Below are 24,819 nucleotides of genomic sequence, written 5' to 3' on the forward strand. Positions count from 1 at the left end.
GCATTACCTTCTGCACCATCTCCTTAGTATGCATCAAAATCTGAAATGACAAAAAATTATCGAAGATTCATGTATGATATAATTACAAGTTAACATATGAAAATATCCATCACATAGTTAATTCCAAACATGGCTTTCAAAACACGAATATAAGAACGGCCCTACTGGGTCAGACCAAAGGTCCATCTAGCTCAGTATACTTTCTTCTTTCAGCGGCCAGTGCCAGGTGCCCCAGAGGGAATGAAAAGAACAGGTAATCATCAAGTGATCCATCCCCTGTCGCTCATTCCCAAACAGAGGCTACGGACACCATCCCTGCCCATCCTGGCTAATAGTCATTGATGGACCTATCCTCCATGAATTATCTAGTTCTTTTTTGAACCCTGTTATGGTCCTGGCTTTCAAAGCATCCTCTGACAAGTAGTTCCACAGGTTGATTGCGCATTGTGTGAAGAAGTACTTCCTTTCATTTGGTTTTAAACCTGCTGCCTAATAATTTCATTTGGTGACCCCTAGTTCTTGTGTTATAAGAATAGTAAACAACACTTCCTTATCTACTTTCTCTACACTGGTCATGATTTTATAGACCTCAGTCATATCTCCCCTTAGCTGTCTCTTTTCCAAGGTGAAAAGTCCCACTCTTATTAATCTCTCCTCATACAGAACCCATTCCATAGCTCTAATCATGTTTGTTGCCCTTTTCTGAACCTTTTCCAATTTCAATATATCTTTTTTGAGATGGGGCGCCTACATCTGTATGCAGTATTCAAGATGTGGGCATACCATGGATTTAAACAGAGGCAACATGATATTTTCTGTCTTATTATCTATCCCTTTCTTAATTATTCTCAGCATTCTGTTCACTTTTTTGACTGCCGCTGCACACTGAGGGGATATTTTCAGAGAACTATCCACAATGACTCCAAGATCTTTTGTTTGAGTGGTTATGGCTAAATTAGACCCCATGGTTTTATATTTATAGTTGGGATTATGCTTTCCAACGTGCATTACTTTGCATTTATCAACATTAAATTTCATCTGCCACTTGGTTTCCCAGTCACCCAGTTTTGAGAGATCCTCTTGTAGCTCTTCGCAGTCTGCCTGGGTCTTAACTATCTTTAGTAATTTTGTATCATCTGTAAATTTTGCCACCTCACTGTTTACCCCTTTTGCCAGATCATTTATGACTATGTTGAATAGGACTGGTCTCAGTACAGACCGCTGCGGGACACCACTATTTATCTCTCTCCATTCTGAAAACTGACTATTTATACCTACCCTTTGTTTCCTATCTTTTAACCAGTTACCAATTCATGAGAGCATCTTTCCTCTGATCCCATGGCAGCTTACTTTGTGTAAGAGCCTTTGGTGAGGGACCTTGTCAAAAGCTTTCTGAAAATCTAAACACACTATATCCACTGGAACCCCTTAGTCCACATGCTTGTTGACCCTATCAAAGAATTCTAGTAGATTTAGTAAAGGGGAATCATGCCTCACCCAAACCATGTTCACTCTTCCTCAACAAATTATGTTTGTCTATACTTCTGACAATATTGTTCTTTATTATAGTTTCAACCAGTTTGCCCAGTCCTGAAGTCAGGCTTACAGGACTGTAATTGCCGGGATCACCCCTGGAGACCTTTTTAAAAATTGGCGTCACAATAGCTATCTTCCAGTCATTTGGTACAGAAGCTGATTTAAATGATAGGTAACAGACTAGAGTTAGTAGTTCTACAATCTCACATTTGAGTTCCTTCAGAACTCTTGGGTGAATACCATCTGGTCCTGGTGACTTATTGCTGTTTAATTTATCGATTTGTTTCATAATCTCCTCTAATGATACCTCAATCTGGGACAGTTCCTCAGATCTGTCACCTAGGAAGAATGGCTCAGGTTTGGGAACCTCCCTCACATCCTCAGCCATGAAGACCGATGCAAAGAATTCATTTAGTTTCTCCACAATTGCCTTATCGTCCTTGAGTGCTCCTTTAGCACCTGAAGCAAACTATTTGTCTCTTCTGGTAATAAATATAGCCACCCTAATACTCATAGTAAGAACACTAATCCTTGGCTCACCTACCATTAAATGGAGCTTACTTACATGTAACTGGAGGTTCTTCAAAGTCCCTATATATATTTCATACATGGGTGCCCATGCGTGCCACAATCTGAGTCCAGAGATTTGTAGCAAACAGTGTCTGTTGGTCCTCACCTGTGCAGTTGCTCCCCTAATGCTCTGAACTGAGGGCATCGGCCAACACTTCTCAAGCTCCTCCTATTCTCACAAATCAGACAAGATCTAAAGCAGAGGGGAAGGAGGAGGGTAGGAGAATACAGATAGGGACCACACATCTTAAAGAACCTCCAATTACAGGTAAGTAATCTGCCTTTCTTCTTTGAGTTCTGATCACTATGTGGATTCCACACGTGGGTGACTGGTAAGAAGTATTTGAACAGGAGGATGGGTGCAAGGATGCAGTTGGTATGAATGTCTGTAATACTGCTGTCCCCACAGCTGCAACTGCAGAAGAGGCCTGCAGTAAGATGTAATGCTTCTTAAAGGTAAGGACAGAGCTCGAGGTAGTTGCCTCACAAATGTCCAGTATAACTACTTCAGCAATTTGTTGTTGCATGAATAAAGATAGAGTCGCCTTCTGTGAGAGGATGGAAGGCACTGATTGCTGTCAGGTGGATCCACAGCAAGCTAAAAGTCCTGACGTCTTGTGGACTCCTCTACCAGCACTGGCAGTAGAATCTCTCTTTATATTAGCCCACCTAAACAACATTAATAAAGTCTTAAAAATAATAAAACTGGAGCTAAAGATATTCTCTTTTCTAAATAATGCTTACAGAATGGTTCAAGTCACAACGAATCTATAGTAACTCATTCCAGTTCATTAATAATGCCTCAAGCCAGGAACTATTTTGTTATACCATTGTTTAGTCTAGCTATGAATATTGTCAAAGACAGTCCCCTAACTGGACTATTCTGACATATAACTTAGAAAAATATTTTTCTAATGTTTAACATACATTTTCCTTGCAGCGACTAAAGACCATTACTACCTTTGTCCCTATTGGCTAGTGATAACTAATCCCTCTGTATAAATATACCAACATCATTATTATAAAGGCTTTGCAGCAGGGACCTGAAATTTGGTAGTGGGGTGGCCTTTGTGTCAGGAATGTTCTTTTGCAGTTTCCATGAAAATCTATTCAAGTTTGGGGGCGGGGGGGGGGGGGAATCATAGTTCACACATGCTCTGTACAGACTTAGATTTTAAGCAACTAAATTCTCCAAAGATTCTACTGTACGTATGCTCCAACCTAAGGCTAAGGAGAGGTTACTCACTGTGTGCAGTAACTGAAGTTCTTCCAGATGTGTCCTCCTATGAGTACTCCACTTCAGAGGTATCTGAGGGGTTCATGCACCCCTGAAGGGGAGCACCCACATGAACATTACTTGTAAGGAAAGTCCTGCTTCTTGTCCAGTTGCAGCATTGAGCTGCTGAGGTCTACCCCAGGTGCTGGCACCTAAACTGTGAGCAGAGAGACTCTCTCTCTCTCTCTTGTGCTTTCTGGGTACGTCTACACAGTCTGCAATAGCGAGTCTGAGTCAACAGACTAGGGCTTGGGCTATGGTGGTAAAAATACCTATGTAGACATTCAGGCTCAGACTCTGAAGCCTGTGTAGACATATCCCATGACCACCCCCACTCTCCACTGGGCTCAGGAGCCCTGGATAAGAAAGCCGCCTGAACCAAATGCAAAAAAGAAATTCCATCATGTGGCACTTTTTCTTCCAGTGTGTTTAAAAACCCCCCCAAAACCTAAGATATTACACCACACACAAGAACAACCTTAATTCTGACGTTTTCCTAACTTTCAAGCATTTAAGCTTTGCAAATAACGTTTTCTTAACATAGTTTAGATACAAGTAATGTCTTTTTCAGACTTTTCTTCAGACAATATGAGTGCCTGATTACTTTTGGTCTTACATTGCAAACCTTTTATCACATTTTAAAAAATGTCTTCGTCTCAACATTCCAAACTCTCTCTTTTTACAGTTTAATACTTTCAAAAATATGTTGTATCCAAATTAAGACCCAACCAGTGCAGAGTGGGGCAAAATAATTTCGGTGTTTATTTTAATATAATCTGAAGATAACATTTGCAATTTTTGGAGGTAGATAAGGTGAAAGGAAGCAGATTGACTGTTGTAGAACTGACTCATTAAAAATTTCCTATTAAGCTCTGAAATCTGAGGAACTTCTGCCCATACAAGTCTCCCTTATTTCATATTTATCATTCTTTCATTAACTATTTAACAAGTGTCTTTGGAGAAATAAATTAAAATCTGTTTAGTTTCAGAAATTTATCAAGAAAGCTATATTTTAGTTCTCCCCAAGTATTTGCAATTTCTCTCAGTCTTGTAACATCGACAGAGTTGATTGCCACACTCTCCACTCTAGCCTCCAAGTTATTAATGAAAATTTTCTGAAGCACAGGACCCAGAAAGGACTTGTGTGGTATGCCATTGATGCTTTCTACCAACTGGGCAGTAACTGAACTAGGATTATTCAGCATGATTTTTTTTTAATGTACCAGTTATATTTTAATCTTACACAGAAGTACCACCTAATTTTCTTGAGAGAAACACATGATAGTTAACACAGGAAAAACAAATACACATACACACACAGACACACCTTAAATGGAAGTGTTGAGGGTACCAATAAAAGAAAGAAAAAGTGATACTAAAAAGTCAAAGTCAGATAAGAGAAGACATTTGATAGACATGAAATTCTACAGCAAGGTTAAAATAGCAAAATATTTTTTGCAAGTTTGAAAACGTATAATTAAGTTTCCACATGCAACCTTAACTCTGACTCTATTATCAGCACCCAGTCTTTATCTAACAACCACTCTTTCTCAGCTAACACTGTTTCTACATTTCTAATGACCACAAGCCTTCAAATACTGTAACAATAAAAAGCAACAAACCTCTTCCCAGCTAATATATTTGCATAACCAACCTGAACACAAGTCCATCTCCACTTCACATTCGAACATGTTGATTAAAATCACTGACAGTCTCCCTTTGGATTTATCTAGATCATACCATTTTCACCACAGGGGTGGGAACAGTGGGAACTCTAGCATAGAAACACAATCACTGGCCACCAGAAATGTAACTGCATCAGCCAGACCTTCTTAAGAGAAAGGTTAGACAGGAGGCACACCACAGATCTCACAGCAAGGAGGGATAGAGGCTAAAGTAGCTTTAAAAGCCCTTGCAATCCTGGGCTGCTCTAAAACCCAGAGCAGCCCCCAGCACAATTTAGACAATTCTGAGGGCTGAAGATAGAACAGTGTTCCCAGGCTTACCTATAGGTGGCAGTGCTGCCCAGAATTTCCACACTGCTGTCTGCCGCTGCCCTGCTCTCAAAGCCCCCACCCCCGAGATGCTCCCCATGACAGAGTTTGCAAGAAGAGCTTCAGAAGGTAGCCCTATGGCTGTCTTCCACCTGGTCTACAGTAGAAAATCAAGTCAGTTTAACTACGTGTGAAAAATCCACACCCTGAGCAGAGTAGTTAGTCCCCAGTGTAGATAGCGCTAGACTGATGGAAAAATTCTTCCGCCAACCTAGCTACCGCCTCTTTGGGAGGTAGATTACCTACACTGACAGGTGAGTTCCTCCTGTTGGCGTAGGGCTGTAGTGGCACAGCTGTGCCACTGTAGGAGAAGCATAAACATGCCCTGTCTCAGTTTCTGCACTGGGAGAATTCCACACTGCCTTACTACCAGACATGCTGAGCATTCACAACTCACATTGATTATAGCAACACCTGTGAGTGCACAGTGCTATTTCTGAAACATAGGCCTCCATTTTCTCAAGTTGGGTACTCTGAAAAAGAGGAGCACACAATCAGTGGCATTCTTTGAAAATTTCAGTTTAAGTAATTTGCCCAGCAACACACTAGAAGTCTGGGGCAGAGCATTAAACACAAGAGACAAGCCTTCTTCTTCCTTCAGTCCCCAGCCTCAATCTCTATACACTTGGCCAATTCTACAATGAAGATGGCATGTGTTCTACAGGCAACTTTCACTACACTATCCTGATATATTCAACAGTGCACGGAATAAACAGTGCTCGACAAAGAGGGATCCTGTGGAAATAAAATAGCATGTTGTAATGAAATTAAATTCATGTGATCATAAGGCAGAAGAATTCTGGCTGCAATTTGAACTCTGGCATTTCCTATCTTTTGATTGCCTCATTCTCCCACTTTAATAACACTCTCAATATGTGTAAATTTCCTATAATTTTTGTTTTCATAGATCCATAAAGACCAGAAGAAACCACTGTGATCAACTACTCTGATGTTCTGTATAACAAGCCATGAGATTTTCATGAATTAATTCTTGTTTCCCCTAGGGCATATCTTTTAGAAAAACATCTGCTCGTGATTTTAAATTCTGCATTGATACAGTATGCACCTCCACCCTTGCTAACTTATTCCAACAATTAATCCACACTATGAAATAAAAATGTTAAATAGCACACAGCCAAAAAACATTCCTGTGGGTCCCTACTAGAAATATACCCCTCCACACTCCATGAAACTCCATTTGGTTACATTGAGACCTATCTATTAGCCAGTTCTACTCCATTTAACATGTGCCACTATTGATTTTGTATCATTCTAGTTTCTTAATCAAAATGTCATGGAATTCCAAGACAAATGATTTACAGAAGTCTAGGTACACACATCAACACCATTATATGTATCAACTAAACTTGTAATTAAAAAAAATTAAACTTAATTCATCATAATCCCATGTTGATTGGCATTAATTATTTTACCCCCCTTTAATTCTCTATTGAAGAATTGCCAGATTAGCCCATCCATTGTTTTGCCTGGGATCAGAAGTTAGTCAGACAGGCCTGTAATTACCTGTATTATCTAGTTTACTTTTTTTAAAATATTAGCACAACATTATCTGTCTTCCAGTCCTCTGGAACTTCACTAGTGTTCCAAGACTTATTGAAAAATCAGTAAGTGTCCAGAGAGCTTCTGATCCAGCCTTTTAGAAAAAATGCTTGGATGCAAATTATCCAGATCTGCTGATTTAAAAATGTCTAACTGTAGGAGCTGCTGTTTAACAGCCACTTGAGTTACTGTTGGAATGGAAACTATTGCGTCATCATCATCTGATACAAATACATCACCTGGCTTTTCCCTCCCTAAATAAAGAACAGAAATATTTATTGAACACTTCTGCCTTTTCTGCATTATGGACATTTCTATTATTTCCAGTTACCATGTACCAATGCCATTGTTAGGATTCCCTTTGTTCCTAATATACTTAAGAAATATCTCATTTAAAAAGGAGAGCAAATACAAATTCTATTATATGTAAGTATAATACCATTCACGCTATTTCCCCAATGCATCACCATTAGGGTTCACACCTGTAGCACTGCAATACAAGCTTCTGATTCTCTAAATAGACAAGACCGACACACAGTGCTAGTATTATTCCTTCTCTCCTTCTCCCCCCTCCCACCCCACAACAGATGGGGAACTACGGCACAGAGAGACAAGTACTGGCCCAAAATCACTCAGGAAGTCTGTGGTGCAGCTGGAAATTGAACCCAAATTTCCTAAATCCCACTTGGTGCACCTTAGCACAAGACTATCTGTCCTTGTACAAAGTACGGTACAGTTCTGATCTTTGCTACCTCAAGTGGCATTGCAATAGTGGTAAAAAATTCAACATAATAAAATATCTAGTGTAAACGCAACATTATACACTGTAAGTATTCTAGAAACAAAACCGTCAGATACACCAGTCAAACACAGTCAGGTCCAAAACATACCATGTGTATATAATCCTCAAATACTTCCCTTATCCACTTCCATGTGACTCAGATCATACTGCATCACAACTTATCTACCTAGTCACCTCACAATGGTTTAAGTTAAGTTTGTAAAGTATTGTCACATAAGGGCGAAGACTTCTTTCACACACAAACACCACTATTCTAATTTTCTCATTTCATTCTTTCTTGAATAAAAAGCAACTTGATACAGATATCCAAAGTAAGCCAATTCCTACACAGAAGAGCTAATATTAATATGATTTAAAGAATAAATAGACATCCTTGTATAAACACACATACACAAAAATGAGATCTTAAGTCTAGGTAGATTTCTATTCCCTGGTATAACTTAACCCAATAATATTAGAAAAATAGCATATGTTCTGATAGGATGATCCCCCATTACATAAAAGAGAACTTGACCATGCAAAAAACATTTCTCAGTTGTCCCTGAGGACAGTAGTTGATATAGGTAATTACAAGAAGGTCACAGACAAGTTAGGTTCATCAGGTGACAGGCACATATGTTAATATTACCCATTATGACAGAGGATCACTTACAAGTGCCAACAGCTAAAAAACAGAAGGCTATGAAGACTTACTAAATTCGTTAATAAGGCAGTCTGCAGTTATCTGATTTCACAGCAACACCTGCATATTTATCTTCCCATTACCAATAGGATGATGGAATTTTTCAAGCACATTTCAAAAAAATCTGCCAACTTCAAATGTAAAAAATAAATAAATAAATAAACTTTGTGGTTAATTTTTCCCTTAACAAAGTACAGCTGTTGAGAGTAATTGTTCAAGATCGTACCCTGTAATGTCAACTGCAGCAGAACAAAAAGAGTATTTAATTAGCAAATCTATCCAGTAATTCAACACCTATTATAGAAAATGCCTTCGTGATTTTATTCAGGATAATTTGCTAAGAGGGTTATTACTGACATTCAGATGAAATTTAAAATTCCTACGCAAGTCGAGTCATAATAGCAGTAATGATCCCCCCAATCAGGAGATTGTGTGTCACACAAGGCTCTTTTGCAATGCAGCAGCCGATTTCCTGACTTCTTAATTCCTGGGCTCTGCTCAGTGAGAGCCCTTCATACCAATATTTCAGTCAGCAATACATCTTTAATGGGACTCTATTAAAATACCTAGAACAAAAATGACTTTTGTTAAAAAGAATGACAGCACTGCTATCATATCAATCATTAAGAGTTTTTCAGAACTGCATACTGAAGAGATGGAGGGGTGTAGTGAGGTTGGGAAGATGGAGAAAAGAGAAGGGATAGAACAGAAATGTATTACTGGTTAGTTTCCTTTCTGTGATTAATATTACACCACTCATGGCAACTGGATTGACCCCTATTTCAGTGGATCCAGAGCAGAACACATTGCCTCACAAACCATCTGCTCAGCCACGCCCTTTTCTTTTCTTGCTTATGAACAGGGAGCCTAGTTTTCTGTGAGAAAAAAAAATAAATAAAATTCTCTGATAAAAAAAATAATCAGTTTTTCCACAATTAAAGTGAAATGCTGAACTTTAGTTTCCCTATTCACATTACATAGAGGTATCACTTGAACAAGGGTGACCGTACGTCCTGTTTCGGCCAGGACAGTCCTCTTTCAAAGCCCTGTCCTGAATGTCCTGACTTTTTTTGGCAAAACTGGGTATTTGTCCCATTTGCTTTTGCCAACTGATCATCAAATGCCCAGTTTTGCCAAAAAAGTGGGTGCACCCTATTTGGGGGGTGGGTGCAGAAGAATGTTTGCAAGGGGGGCGGGGCAGAAACAACACCAGGCCCTGGGCAGCTCGTCTCAGGCTGTCAGCCCCAAGTAGTATTCCATTTTCACTTTGGGAAATATGGTTACCCTAACTTTCAGTAAAATGCAGTTAATATATGGTTTTAATTTTTTCACAAAATGTAAAAATCAAAGAGTCTCTGTAAAACTTCAAATTCTGCATTTTTCAATGGCAAACAGATTTCTAGGATCCCTGCTCATGAACTACTTCTATACAGTGAATATCTGAAATTCTACTTAAACTTAACTTCTCCTTTACTTGTAAACTAAACCTCACAGCATGTACTTCGAATATGCATGTGCTCTGTTGACCCCTTCAATATTTACATTTTATGGGTGGGATAGACTAGTACAGGGTTAGTCAATAGGCAGATTGCCAGCCAAACCCGGACTACCGGGCGATTTTAAAGAAACACCAAAATCTTTTTATTTACTTATTAATTACTACTACTTTTTTTCTGGAGTCTGGACCTCACTATACCTTGAGCAACAAATTTGGACCTTGACTGTTAATCACAGAAGAGAAATAATCAGTTAACAAATTTTCCATTCTGGCTCTTCTATAGCTCTCTATTTCTCAGAGAAACGAGTGATGATGTGACTTTACAGAGGAAAGGATGTAAAAGCAAAATGTACAAAGAATAGTTTTACCTCTTCCATCACTTCTAGTATTATAATAGTGAAAGTTTCTTTAAGGACCGCAATGCTCCCACTACAGGATGCATCTGAGGAGAGATCAGTTTCAAATCCTTTAAGTTTGATCCTATAGAGGTTGAAGGTGACGACCAAAATGCTAACCTGAAGATATCAAGATTCTCTCTGTCTATATCAGGACCACAGACTTGGAGGAATAAACAGTGAAGCCTACTAGAACTAGGTTGTCCTGCAGATATCTAGTGTGTATCAGAGCTTGTCCACCTTGTTTGTTTTGCCAATAGTAATATTAGTTCTGATAACAGCTTCAGTAATCCTTACCAAGAGGTTCCTCTCTCTCTAATTTAGAGGCAGACAAAGTGGAAGAATAGTCTCCCAGAATCCTGGTCCACTTACTAATCCATGCAAGAACCAGGGGAGCTACTTCCCTAGAATTTAACATGCCAATAGTTCTAGAGATAATTATATGAAACAATGATCCACAAGCCCACCCTGAAACGACACACACAGAAATCTGTTGTGATGGGGCAAGGCCAGATGGCTACAGTAAAGTAGTGAGGAACAGGTATGTTAACCCCAGGCTAAACAAATCCCTAGTACCATGGTAACCAAATGGAAGTTGCTCCAGGTTAATCAAGACAGCTGGGGCCAATTAAGATCTTTCTAGAAGGCAGTGGGAATAGCTACATTGATTGGAACACCTGAAGCCAGCTGGCTGGAACTAGTTAAAAGCCTCCCAGTTAGCCAGTGAGATTCAGGTGTGAGGAGCTGGGAGCAAGAGGCACAAGGAGCTGAGAGTGAGAGAGTGTACTGCTGGAGGATTGAGGAGTACAAGCATTATCATCAGACTCTAGGAGAAAGGTCCTGTCGTGAGGATAAAGAAGGTGTTTGGAGAAGGCCATGGGTAAGTAGCCCAGGGAGTTGTAGCTGTCATGCAGCTGTTATAGGAGGCACTATAGACAGCTGCAATCCACAGGGCCCTGGGCTGGAACCTGGAGTAGAGGGTGGGCCTGGGTTCCCCCCAAACCTCCCAACTCCTGATCAGACACAGGAGGAGTTGACCCAGACTGTGGGTTCCACCAGAGGGGAAGATCACTGAAGTGAGCAAATCCGCCAATAAGCGCAGGACCCACCAAGGTAGAGGAGAAACTTTGTCACGCTACTCTGAAGGTAAGGAAAACATTATCTTTTCTGCAACAGTACAAACCTCACAGTACCAACACGTCAGAAATGGAGGTTATCTGTAACTCCGAACAAAACTTTTTGGTGGTTCTTTCAAGAGTTAACTGCTGAACGTTGACTTAATATGGCTTTTAAACTTTACTATGCAGAAGAAAAATGCTGCTTTCCCTTTATTTTATTAGTAGTTTATGTTTTACGCAGTAATGTACTGTGTTTCTTTCTCTTTCCTGTCTCTGTTGCCTGATTGCATACTTCTGGTTCCATGAGGTGTGCGGCTGACTGGTCAGTTCGTAACTCTGTTGTTCGGAACTCAGAGATTCTCCTGTAGTTAACTCCGGTACTGTATACTGCTGGAACCTAAATAGCAGTACCACTGAAGTGAAAATGGAGGGAAAAAAAATACCTCTTGAAAGTATTTAGTATGTGGGATGATTATTACTGTCCTTACAAACACATCAGCCAAAAGCTGCATCAGCTCACTAAGGACAGCCAAATGTCAGACAATGCTTGACAAGAATTTGGAATCATTCACAGTGCCAGATCAAAAAAAAAAAAAAAAAAATATCCATTTCTTCTATTATCACTTGACACAGAGAAAACTTTTCATCAAATAGAATGGAGTGTTTTAAGTTTCGTCTCATATCGACATTGACCCCCAAGTTTCTGAAATGGATAACTGCTCTTTGCACCAACCCCAAAGCAGCTGTGCAAATTAATGGGATTACATCTTCCCTATCTGAAGTACATAAAGGGACTAGGCAGGGATGTCCATCATCTCCTTTACTTTTTACACTGGCCATGGAGCCATCTGCACAGAGGATACAGAACAGAGGATGCTTCTTTCACAGAAATAAAACTTCCAAGAACACATCAGAAAAGCTTTGTAGGTAGATGATGTAATACTTTTTTAAATCTATACTAATTATTCCCCTAATATTAGTATCTAAAGAAATCCATGACTTTGGAAAAACATCTGGATTTAAAGTAAATTATGCCAAATGTGAAAAGTTAGCTACAAATTTTCCAGATTCTGAGAAGTCACTCCTCCAGAAAATATTTGGGTACAGAAGGGCAACAAATTCTATATGATAATTGGGAAATCAAATCTTAAACAGCCAAGAAGGCCATTCTACGGGCTTTAGATAGAATTACAGATAAAATAAGAACTTTTCCCCATTGCAAATAATCCTGATTTTAACCCAAACCACGAACCAGATAGCTTTAAAGATTGTTTTCCATGGCCCTTCCAAATGGTTGCTCAGCTGTTCAGCAAAGAAACTTTTCTAATTTATTTGGATATCACAACTGACTGCCTCTCTCTCTCATGGTACAAGTACTTTCAATTAAGGCATTATGTTTTTCACCTTTTCTATATGAAACAGCTTTTCTAGAAGGGTAATTCTAATAGAAGCAAGCGTCTGGCCAATTACAAAAATAACTAGTTTATAATCAATCTTTGCAGACAATTTTCCTAACAAACAACAACAACAAAAAAAAATTCTTATATGAAATGCTGGGAAAAGGTTCTGGGGTAGACAAATTACTCCAGAGGAATGGGGCTTGATCCGGAAAAGCACAGCAACCTCAGCCTGTGGATGACAAATGAAAATATCTATAAGATTCTGTTTCAGTGGTACCTGTCGTATTAATAAGATGGAATAAATGAGCCAAAAGTGTTAACAGAACCCAGTCACAACATTAAGCAGTTTTAACAAAGTCTGCAGTTTGGTATATAGAGACCTCAGCCTGCTTAGTACTATGGCAAACACACCCTCAAAAATCCTTCTAATCTTTTATTAAAGATACAGAAAAGAAGGAAAAACAGTTGACGCATTTGAAATGCAAAGTATTAAATAGGGTGTTCATTTTAACATTTCTCATTACTTTTTCCTTTAGATGGAGATAATTTTAAAAGGAAAAAACCTGTGGATACTATCTAAGGGACAGTTGAACAAAGACAGTAAAACTGTTCTTTTTAAGGAAAAAAAAAAAAGAAAAAGAAGAAGAAGATTAGGTGAGATGAGCCGAAGCTCCTGTTGCTGTTAAGAGTCCTTTCACTCCAAACAGCATTTGGGATTCAGCTGGAGATGGTGGTGATGTTATCTGGCTCCCTCTCTCTCAGGCCTGGTCCGGGCAGGACATTTCTTCAGATCCGGATGATGAAGGCCTGGAGACCTGGGAAGAGGTGGGGTGGCAGCTATGATATGAAACTTGCTTCAGGAGTCTCTGTCTGTTCTTTCAAAAAAAATAATTGTGCTTTTGTATTTCCCCCACAATCTCTTTTGGGGTTCTTAAAAGGGAGTGATGGGTGCAACAGCCCATCCTCTCGTTATTTCCTCCACCAATTAAGTCTAACATCTGATATACCAGTTTGGGCTCATTAACTTATGGGTCTACATCTCCTGTTTTAACAAGCATAATTCCCACACAGTCCTTAGTCATACAAATTTAGCTTTTTTGTTTAAACTAATTTAGTTGTTCTGTCTCCCTTTCATACCTTTTTGTTATAGGTTATTGTAACATCTTATGAATTTTTACTTAATTCTACAGTTGAGCTCACAATTTGGGTAATTTTGTAGGCCCAACTGTCACAACATACTTCACACCAGTTATATCCAGTCATTTGAGAGTACTGGAATGAACTTTGCAACTAAATATCACAGATTAATGGGTATTTATTACTAAATGATCCTTTGATAATCCTTCTGGGCTTTGTAGCAAAAATGGTCACACAAAAGCAAATCATGAAATAATTTCTCGTCTTCTAGTAGCTCCTATGCTGCTGTTAACCTGCCGCTAGAAAAAGAAAAATAGTCCAACTCTACAGCAATAGCTCAAAACAAAAAAAATATGGCAGGTGGTTCTTATCAAAAAAATAATGCACCAACTATACCCCCGGAAAACTGGAAAGAGGACAAAGATACTTAGATATTTGGTTACACCATTTAGGACTGGTCTACACCACAAAGTTAGCAAAACTGTTTACGTTGACCTTCAACCTAGTTGAGTTGTGTTTACATTTAAATCTCTCTCTCACCATTACAGAAACGCAGTAACACCTCCCCATAAGCAGTGTTGAGACATGGTCAATGTACTGAGGTTGACGCAGCACCAGTGTAGACACTGTGTTACTTAAGTCGACCCTAACTATCCGAAAGCAGCAGTCCCATAAGGCTCTATGCTGATCCCTCTGGTCAGTGAATGCCACTGCCAACAGGTCACAGACACGGGAAGAATTTCCTCCCCTTTAAACCTCTGGAAATTTTTGAAATGCTTTATGCTGATTGTCCAACTTGGTGAGCACATCTAGCAGCTCTCCATTGTTGCATGCAAGTGCCTATCTAACCATGCCAGCTATATGCTCCAAACATGCTCCAGCTTGAGTACAAAGGAGATATTGGATCTCAGGAGCCTTTTGGGAGAAGAGGCTGTGCAAGCACAACTATGGACCAGCTGTATAAATCTGGGCACCTACAAGCAGGTTGTACCCCAGGAGAAGGGGTACAACTGCAGCGGTGACATAAAAACAAAGGAACTGCATCAGGCATATCACAAGGCCAGCATTCAACCTGGTGCCAGCCACAGACCTACCACTTTTACAAAGAGCTGCATGCCATAACGGCAGAGACCCCATCAGCAACCCACAGATCACCGTGGATACCTCTGAGGAGCCTGAGTCACAGATTCCAGGGGTAAACAGTGAGGAAGATGTGGAGGAGGAGAAGGATTGAGGACATGCGACCAGGGGCATAGGAAATCCATCTATGCCATAAGCCAGGATCTGTTTGAGACTTCACTGCTGTCCAGTCAGTCCTAGCAGTCAAGCATGGGTGAGACCAATGCAAGGGAATGAACTTTGCCAGTGGTAATCTGCTGCTCAAGAAAATAAATCTCTGCTTGTAGTTTTCTCAATAGTCCTGTGTAATTAAAGATGCAAATGTCATTTTCCTACCCTGACCAGTTAACTGTGATGTTTGTGATGCATCCTTGGTGATCCACTAATGCTTGCATAACTATAGAGAAGTGGCCCTTTCTGTTGACGTACTCTTGCCAAAATAGGGATGTGCTAGCTGTCTATTGCTCCAGCGCAGTTAGTGAATGGATTTGCAGCAAGGAGGTTCCCGATGTCCTGCACATCGTCAAGAGTCACAGTCCAGCATAGCAGGAGATGATTAATGGCCCTGCACACTTGCATGACAACGGCCTCCACAGTAGATTTTCAAACTTGACAATGATTTCCCACTGTCCAGTAGCAATCTAGCATTGCACATTTCCACAGTGCGATTGCCACTCACGTCTCACTGTCAATGTGCTGAAGTCAAGCTCAGTACAAAGATCCAGAAATGTGATCTTGCATTTCTGAAAGTTCTGCAGCCACTGCTCATGATCCCACACCTGCATTGTGATGCAATCCCAACAGTTAGTACTCATTTCTTGACCCCAGAAATGGCAGTGCACTACCTGCAGCTGCTAAGTGACCACCACCAACACCACTGATTTGGTTCTCACTATGTCCCACAGCACTCTGTCCTCCCAGAAACCATCATTCCCCACTGATTCAGTTCTTCTTATGGTTCTGTCAATACCAGAAGATAGCGTGTCCTGTGTTTGCAACACTTATGACGAGAGTGCAGAGCTGTGCAGACTCCATGCATCTGTTAGAGATGACAAGATAGTGAGGAGGGCTGCAGGGGTTCATGGGATTTTTAAACAAGGAGCACAAGTCAGAGGATATAGATGACATTATGGGATGGAGACAGTTGCACATTGGGAAACTGAACCCTTGCTCTCAGTCATCCCTGCATGACTCATTTCTGCCCCCAGCACATGTACTGCCAAAACTTCCCACAAGACAGGGTGTGCTAGATGATGGCAGGTTGCACAACGCAATACTTCCCCACAGTGCACCACACCTTGCGACACAGCACTCCTCATGAGTATGCACGGCACCGATGCAAGAAGCCAAGTATGCACAAGCGATATACTAACTGCGGCACTTTATGTCAATGTAACTTACATTGATCAAAGTTTGTAGTGTAGACATGATCTTATTCAATATTCAAAGTACATTAATCTGCAAAATCAGCCCACCTTTTCTTTATTAATATGAGACAGACACAGCTTGTGAGTTGCATGGGTAATCAGAGATTTCACTCAACTTAATAAAATCACTAGAAATGACATAGCATGGGTAGTGTAAAGATGTTCACTCTAATACGACAACACTCTGTTAAACAGAGAGATCCAATGATTATATTACTGCATGTTTCTCTAAACAAATGCATAACTGTTATAATGCTTATTGTATTGTCTCTGATATTACATGGCTAGGACCTGTAAAGCTATTAGAACTTTCTAAAGAAAGAAATAATTAAAATAAATACATAAAAATAATAAAAAAGCTGCAACCACCAAGACATTAGGATCGAGCATACCAATGGAAACAAAGTGGATGAACTTCCATTTTGCAAATCACTTATAAAAACAGTAAAATATATTGGGGGCAGACTGACCCTTGATCTGAGGGACCTTCAGAGTGACAGATCAAGGGATTTCCCCATAGACACCTGCCCCCACTAGATAGCTGAACAAATCTATGGAAAAAAGTGAAAGTTGGCAAACTACTTTGCCTTTTTGTGCTGACCCAACTCACAAAAAGAGGCAGTTAACTCAAAGTTTTTGTCCTTCCCAGATAAAAATTCAAGATCGCAGGGTGCAAAGAGTACAGGATCCTTTCCTTACATTTTGGGATGGGACAGAGGGGAAGGAAAGATATCCCTGAACAGATGTAAAAGATCTAAGTTTGCTACAATACAGCATTTTCAGGACATTTTGAAGGGTGAAAGGTAATAAGTTTAAATTTGACAGGAAACGGTACAATTTCTCTCATCCTCTGGGGAAGGAAATCACGTCCAGTATTTCCAGTCTAACTGAAAGCAAGCATAAAAGAACATGAGCCATTTATCTGGTAAAGGAAGAGCTACTCCTGCTTTTAAGCTGAGGGGGAATGGCCTTCAGGGTTAGGATGAATGGGGCAGAGACTCGGGGGAGAAGCTGAGACAACCTTAGCTTCACTTTTGGACCTGATGAAATAGCTCAACAGCTCCAGGTTCAAGACAAAGGGAAAAGAAACAGGGACACAGTTAGATAACTGAAAGGGGCAAATAGCAATGAGTGTGCGTGAGAGATATCCATGATAACAGTGAAGCAACGAACACAGAGCTTTACTAGTTTTATGTGGGCCCCATCAACATTTACCAGGGAGCCTGCCTATTTGTGAAAAGATGCTAGAGGATCTCATGAAGATAACTTCAATACAGAAATTGAGCCGGGATATCATCATTACTAGATTCTGCTCACTAAGTCTTGGACTGGAAGACTAAGCCCCACCAAGTACCATATAGCAGTTGGTAAAGTATAAAAATGCTTCCCTGAGCATCAGTGTCTGTACTGCCCCAACACAGAGCAGAAACTCACTCCTTTCTGCCCCAGCAGTCATGAGCGAACCTTCAAACAACTATTCAAAGTACTGGAACTGCTTCCACATTCTGCAGCTTAAGGGGAAGGTCCCAAAGAGACAGACTAAGGCCAACAATATATAATGAATACTAATTATATTTGAAGTGTACCAATTATACATTCTGATCTTATTTATTTTAATTAAGACTGACTCTTAAAATCTTACCCAACTGAAAGACTCCCATGACAGTGTAAAAGTGACTTTTTTTTGGAAAATTAAGAAAAAACAGAACTCCACATATTTTAGTGCCCGATGGAGAGCTTTAATATAATCCAACTTACCATCTCTTAAAAATTAATGATTCCTGAAAGATCAAAGATGATGCTATACTGAGAAAAAAAGTAATCTTTTCTGTTTCCAGCTCTCCAGACTTCCTCCTAGAATAGCCCACAGGAAACTTCACAACGAAAAACTGGATGGACTCTACTGCTTCCGTTCTAGTTATGTACCAGCTGAAACTGAATACATTAAAATCTGCATACTGTAAACAGTGTCCTTCAGACTCAATTCAGAAACACTTTATACGAAGTTTCCCTCTAGCACAGCAAGGCTAAACTGGAGCTGAATCTCTAATACCCAATGTAACATTAAGGGGCACTTCAGTATCCAGTTGAGTGTTATACTTTTATAAAACACTTATTTATGCATGGTACAGATACCACTTTGATTTTGAAAAATCCAATTTACTTCTCACTATTTATGTTGCTCCTTTACTTTTTGCACTTCTATTAGACTAGTCAATTACATTTCTGTTTTTAGTCAATTTCTGATTCTCATACATACATTGTAGTATATTGGAATCACTGCATAGGAATGTTGTTTTCTAAAAATGTACAGGAATTAAAACAATGCTGGAGACATTCTATTAGTCTCAAATTCTGTGGATGCTTGTTTTTTTACAAACTTGAGTTTGCGGTCAAATTTCACTTGACAGTATCCCACTAATACAGACATACTGTGAAGCAATCTAATCAGCATATTGAAACATGACACATTTTATAAACTGGAAAATTAGGGGTTGCAAAGGGAATGTGTGGGAGTTTCAGATGAAGTTCTTAAAACAAGATTAGTTAGCATGACTGTCCAGAGTAAATCTGCACTTAGCTTTGTAAAATTTACACACACACATGCCTGCCCATCCACTCACACCCTACCTGAAGTAAGGTCATTCAAAGCCTAACTTTTCCATGCCATTTGGTTCTATCCTAGGTGGACCTGCTGGAACATGTTTTTAAAACTCAAGATTTTTCCTCAACTGACTGCATTCTTCAACATGAGGATACTTAAGGGGGAAAAACATAATAGATTGAACAAATTCCTTATATAAGAAAAAAATACTTTTGAAAAACCACATATTGTGCCAATGCCTTTGTTACCAGTAGAACCAGTATACATCTATGAAATGAATTAAAAACTGTGTTTTACATAAAAATATTTCAGAAAGAGATGCCAACTCTGCAGCCAGTAAGAATGTTGTGACTATGACACTAGTTGGCTAAAGCTCTACAACAGTAACGTGGTAGCATTTATCAAAAAGATAGTTGAGAAGACAACTGAAGACAGCGACTGAGATTTTCAGAGGCAGAGCAGGGCTCTTAACCTTACATTTTTAATTAAAATTAATGGAAGATAGGTGGTTAAATCATCTGTATTGCTGTGAAAACACCAACCACTAAGTAAAATTAGAAATACATTAAAGCACCTAACTTTAATTACAGGAGTTTGAATTCCTGTAGTCAGCTGATAGCCATAGAATTATTTTATTTATTTATTTTAAATTTAGAAAGTGAAGACAAGCCCTTGAGAAGCAGCCGCTAATGTAACTGCAGCAGGAAGGTATTTATGTATTAGTCTGTGGTTAATTCAAGAAAACCAGTAATTTAGTACTCCACGTAGAGCATGTGCATTTCAGAGTTTATTCTTAATAGTTTTCAAACTTACACCAGCTTTACTGCATCACTCAAGAGACCAACTCAGTGGGTTTCACTATACAATATACCATGGGATGTGGATTTATTAATTGCAGAAAACCAGGAGATAAAGATTAGCAAAGCAAACATATTTAGCCTTTGAACTTTACCCTACAGGAAACCAATCTGAACACTGGCTTTAAATGCAGAAATCAGATTAAATCAGTTTAGTTTCACCACTCATTCAATTCACATAATTTAAACAAAAAGATATCACTCAACAGGAATACATTTCTATTCCAATAATGAAAAAAACTTAATTACAAACACAACTAAAACATACTGCCCACATAAATCCATTATTGCAGGAGAGACATGCTGATTATTTTTTAAAAATCCTTAATTTGTCATTTAGACCTACTGTTATCTCATTTGTAAAGAATTCAAAATACTTTTGCACAAAACTCGCTTTCTGAAACATTAACAATGTTTATGAATCTCTCACTTATTGCCTTATAATTTGACAGGATTGAGTTTGATCTACATAGTTTAACTCAATCAATCTTTGACTCTGGAAAATTTTGTTTAAAATTCTACATCTCACAAATCCATCTGAAGAAAAGAACATTATATCTTTCAGGTTTTGTTTAATCTAAGAACACAGCTAACAAGGTTTCCTATTTCTTGTTACAGAAGTTTGAATCATTAATAAAAAACCCTCAACCTTCACCTCATATGCCAATGAACCCTTCTTTCTTTCAAAGCTCTCTCTCTCTTTTCAGTTTAAATAGAGTGCACCAATACTAATTTACATTACTGTCACACTGGTCATTCAATACCTTCATCAGAATTATACCCGCAGTGAGACACAGAGGGGCCTTGAGAGATGTTTTAGATCCAACACAGTGATCCAACTACCAGCACTGACAGGTAGGGGCTTGAATCCATACGCTGATATAATTACAGATTTTGCTAGGTTTCAAAAATTAATGATTATACATATACATTAAGATAACTAAAAAATGGAAGAGATGAAAAGATCTTATTAGGAAATACATGCCTTTACAGTTCTTGAATTCCTGGACACTGCTTAAACTGAAAGGTCAGTCCATCTTCCTCTTACAGAAACTGAGAGGGTCTTGAGCAAATGAAAGGAAAAAGCTCACAAAAAAAGAAGGAAAAAAAAAAAAAAAAAGAGGCTTTTTAAGTGATTTTAAGAGACATTTAATCACCTGTGTAAGACTGTAGAATGTGGGGGAAGAGGGAGGAAAAAAAATAAAATAAATAAAAGACTTTTCCTGACATACATATTTAATTTTTAATGCTCCAATTAGCAGCAGTAATAGGGCTTTAAATATTTTTCTATTAATACAACTGTGAAACGGCTGGTAATAAGAATTTTGCCCTTATCTTGTTCCAGACAGCATGTCCTGCAGTCCTTCACAGGACTGGACACTTATTTGGGTAGGGGATAAATATTTATAAGCTATAAACCTTCATGCTTCAAGTCATGAACCAACCAACCACAAACTGCTGGGAGTTAGGGAAAAAATTACCCCCAAAGCAGGTTGTTACATAAATGTCCATTATTGTGTTTCTTGCACCTTTCTCAAGCATCTGGTAACATCAGAAACAAAATAGACTGGATGCATCATTGATCTGAGTTGGTACTACAATTTCTGTGTTACTGAGTTTCCCTGAAAGTTACAGAAATAGCTCAAAGTTGTGCCAGCAGGAGACCTTTTCATGACTATCCATCCACATGGCAGCCCATCAAGAGAGATTTGTCACAAAGCTGAAATATACTGTATTCATATTGGTTAAAGCAACTATACAATTCTCTAACTGACGAGAAAGTTCACTGGAACTTATTCAACCGACTCTCTCACCCAAACAAAGCTAAAACTGAATTGTGGAACATGCTACCTGCAAGAAGAAAAATTTACAACTAAAGCGGAAAGCTTCCCAGTCTTATTCAAAAGGCATGTCTGGCAGAGTCCAACAGCAAGAGTACAAAAGGACAAAGAAAAGACAAAAATGGTAACAATCTAGTGAGAACAAATGATAAATGTCCACTACCTTCTTTCTATTAACGATTATAATTGCGTGCTCTGAGCTGAACTCTTGAGTAACTTATGAGGAGAGCTGCATAGAAGTCATCCTGAAGACAATGAAATAGATTAATTCTGGTAGTAAACCCCTCAGGAAAGATGCAGATGAAAAAGAATTTTTTAGGTGTATTCACATTTTCTGAAAGTCAATCGATAAACGTAATTTAGAAAGCCTGTTTATCTACAGACCTCTAGACTGCAATGTTTTCCCAGAAGGGCTGGCAGAGATGATGACTGACATAAGAAAGGAGTTCCCAAATCTGAAATTCCTATGCTTTGAGACTTCAGCATCATGCAGCTAACTTCCCTTTCACAACTAGAGCTACGTGGATAATCAATGTTTCAGTTATGTGGCCGAACCAAAAAAAAATGATTTTTTTTCTGTTCTGATCAATCTGCCCAAAAATATATATTTGTTTTCCTTGATGAAATGCAACACACCAAACACAACACACAAACATGTTTTGGGTTGAATTAAATGTTTTGAGACACTAACATGGGGCTCTCAGACCTATTCCCTACTCTGGGATGGGTCTCAATCTCTCCTGCTGAAGCTGTTCCACTTTGGGAACACAGAGAAACAGGTTTTGACCGCAAGTTTCATCTTCTCCTCTACAGAATGCCGTTAGGTGACAATAGTTTTGAACACATCAACTGAAGAAAATAAAAACATTGTGTATAAGTTTGACAAATAAAAATATCCCTCTCCAAGCAGAAGCTCTGAATGGTGAATTCTCTGTTTTCTCTTGGGTACATTTAGCTGGTGGTGGTGGGAGATAAGGGAGAGAAAAGGACGGCTAGCGCTTCTTGTCACCGGACACTGATTTTTGGCAACTGTCATCTAGTGCCAGTGCTCCTTCTATATACAGCAAGGAACAGATGTACCCTGAGGGTTTGTGGCATGCCTGGATTGGAGTGCTACAAGAAACACCACCTTAAGATAAGGAGAGGAATTTCTGATTTCTCCACTAACATAATTAACGACTTAAACATTTCCATGGGGATTCTCTTGGAACAGGACAATAGCAAGCTCTACAACTGCCTATATAGTAATGTTAAGAGACTGGTAATAAAGTAGAGAAAATAAAAGGAAAAAATCTTGATAAAGCTGAATCCTGGCAAAAGGAGTCACATAACTGAAATGCTAAAATCACTGGTAGTGAAGTTAATTTTTAATAAGTCTTCAAAAACTGGTGAAGCTCCAAAGAACGAAAGAAAGTCAACGATGTGACAATTTTAGAAAGGGTAAAACAGAATGACAAAGCTTATTAGAGATCTGTTAGTCTGATGTCAATCTTGAGCAAAATAATGGAACAGCTGATAGAGAACTAACAATGAAGAATTAAATAACAGGAATATAATTAATACTAATCATGATGTTCACATGGAAAGTAAGTCTTGTCATTCAAGCTTTATATTATACTTTAAAAGTATTACAAGTCTGGTTGAACAAGGTAACTTTGTTGACATAATATAATTGGATTTCTGAGAGACATTTGACCTAGGATACATGATTAAAATCTGATTTAAACAACTTGTACTATATGAAAATAATATGGAAACGTATTAAGTATATTAAAAAACTGGCTAACTAGAACACTTCAAAAATGTAATTGTTAATAGGAAATCATCAACTAACGTGGATGTTTTAGGTTGAGTCCCACAGGTATCAATTCTCTGGCCAATACTATTTAATATTTTCTGAATTGTACCCTGGAAAAAAAGAACTTAGGGATCATTGTTAACAATCACTGAACATGAGCTCCCAAAGCAATGCCATGGCAAATAGGCCTAACATGATTGCAGGATGTCTTAACCAAGCAGGAATAAGGAGACGGTATTACCTATGTACACAGCACCGGTGAATGGAAATGAGAACTAACTTACCCTACAGTAACTGGAGTTCCTTGAAGGCGTCCTGCATATCCATAGTAGAATGTGCATATGGACATGTGCCACATGCGTCTCATTATGGAGTCTTTTGGCCAGCGACATCTGCACAGCAGTAATGCACCCAGAGTCTCTTTGTGCTCCACTACAAGGAGATAGAAATGCAAAGTGTGCCAGCGACTACTGACTCTCTCTCAACCACAGAATCCCGAGTAGAAGGACTCTGAGGTAGAGGGGATGGATGGCAGAACTAGAATGTCCATATGGATAACATCTTATACAATTCCAATTACTGTAGCGCAAGTAACTTATTCTCTTCCAAGTGACTGTCCATATGTATATTCCACTACTAGAGTTTTCAGGCAAATAAAGATTGTAGCACTGCTTTACCAAACGCAGCATCCAGTCTAGAGGCTTCTATCACGGCATAGTTCTTATTAATGTGTGGTTAGACCTCCAAGTAGTTGCTTTACAGATATCCAAGATTTGCACTTTGTTCAACAATGCTGCAGATACTGCTCAAGCTCCTGTTGTGTGAGTTCTAAGCACCATAGGTGGCTGTACCTTCATCATATTGTAGCAGGTTCTGATACAGTCCAATATCCAGTGCAAAAGTCTGAGTCAAAGTGGCAGAGTCTTTCATTCTCTCTGCAGTAGAGAGAAACAGTCTAAGAGAAAATCTAAAAGGCTTCATCATATGCAGGTAGAAGGCTAAGGATTTCTTGAAAGCTAAGGCGTGAAGGGTTGCCTCTGTCTTAGAAGTGTGGGGGTTTGGAACAAACACTGTAGGTTGATCTGTTGTTACAGATGAAAGTAAGTGACCACTTGAAGTAGAAACTTGTGTTTGTAAATATACC

General features: G+C 39.0%; 1 protein-coding gene across 3 annotated transcripts in view; it reads right to left on the minus strand.

Moving 5' to 3' along the window:
- POLA1 (DNA polymerase alpha 1, catalytic subunit) overlaps positions 1-24,819 on the minus strand; it is a 360,332-nt gene that overhangs the window by 215,310 nt on the left and 120,203 nt on the right. For all 3 annotated transcript variants that reach the window (XM_032772417.2, XM_032772418.2, XM_032772415.2), the window contains one exon: positions 8-40. In XM_032772417.2, the coding sequence (XP_032628308.1) occupies positions 8-40 (33 nt within the window). The remainder of the gene's footprint in view (positions 1-7; positions 41-24,819) is intronic.

The sequence above is a fragment of the Chelonoidis abingdonii genome, chromosome 1, assembly GCF_003597395.2.
Source record: "Chelonoidis abingdonii isolate Lonesome George chromosome 1, CheloAbing_2.0, whole genome shotgun sequence".
NCBI classification, from domain to species: domain Eukaryota; kingdom Metazoa; phylum Chordata; order Testudines; family Testudinidae; genus Chelonoidis; species Chelonoidis abingdonii.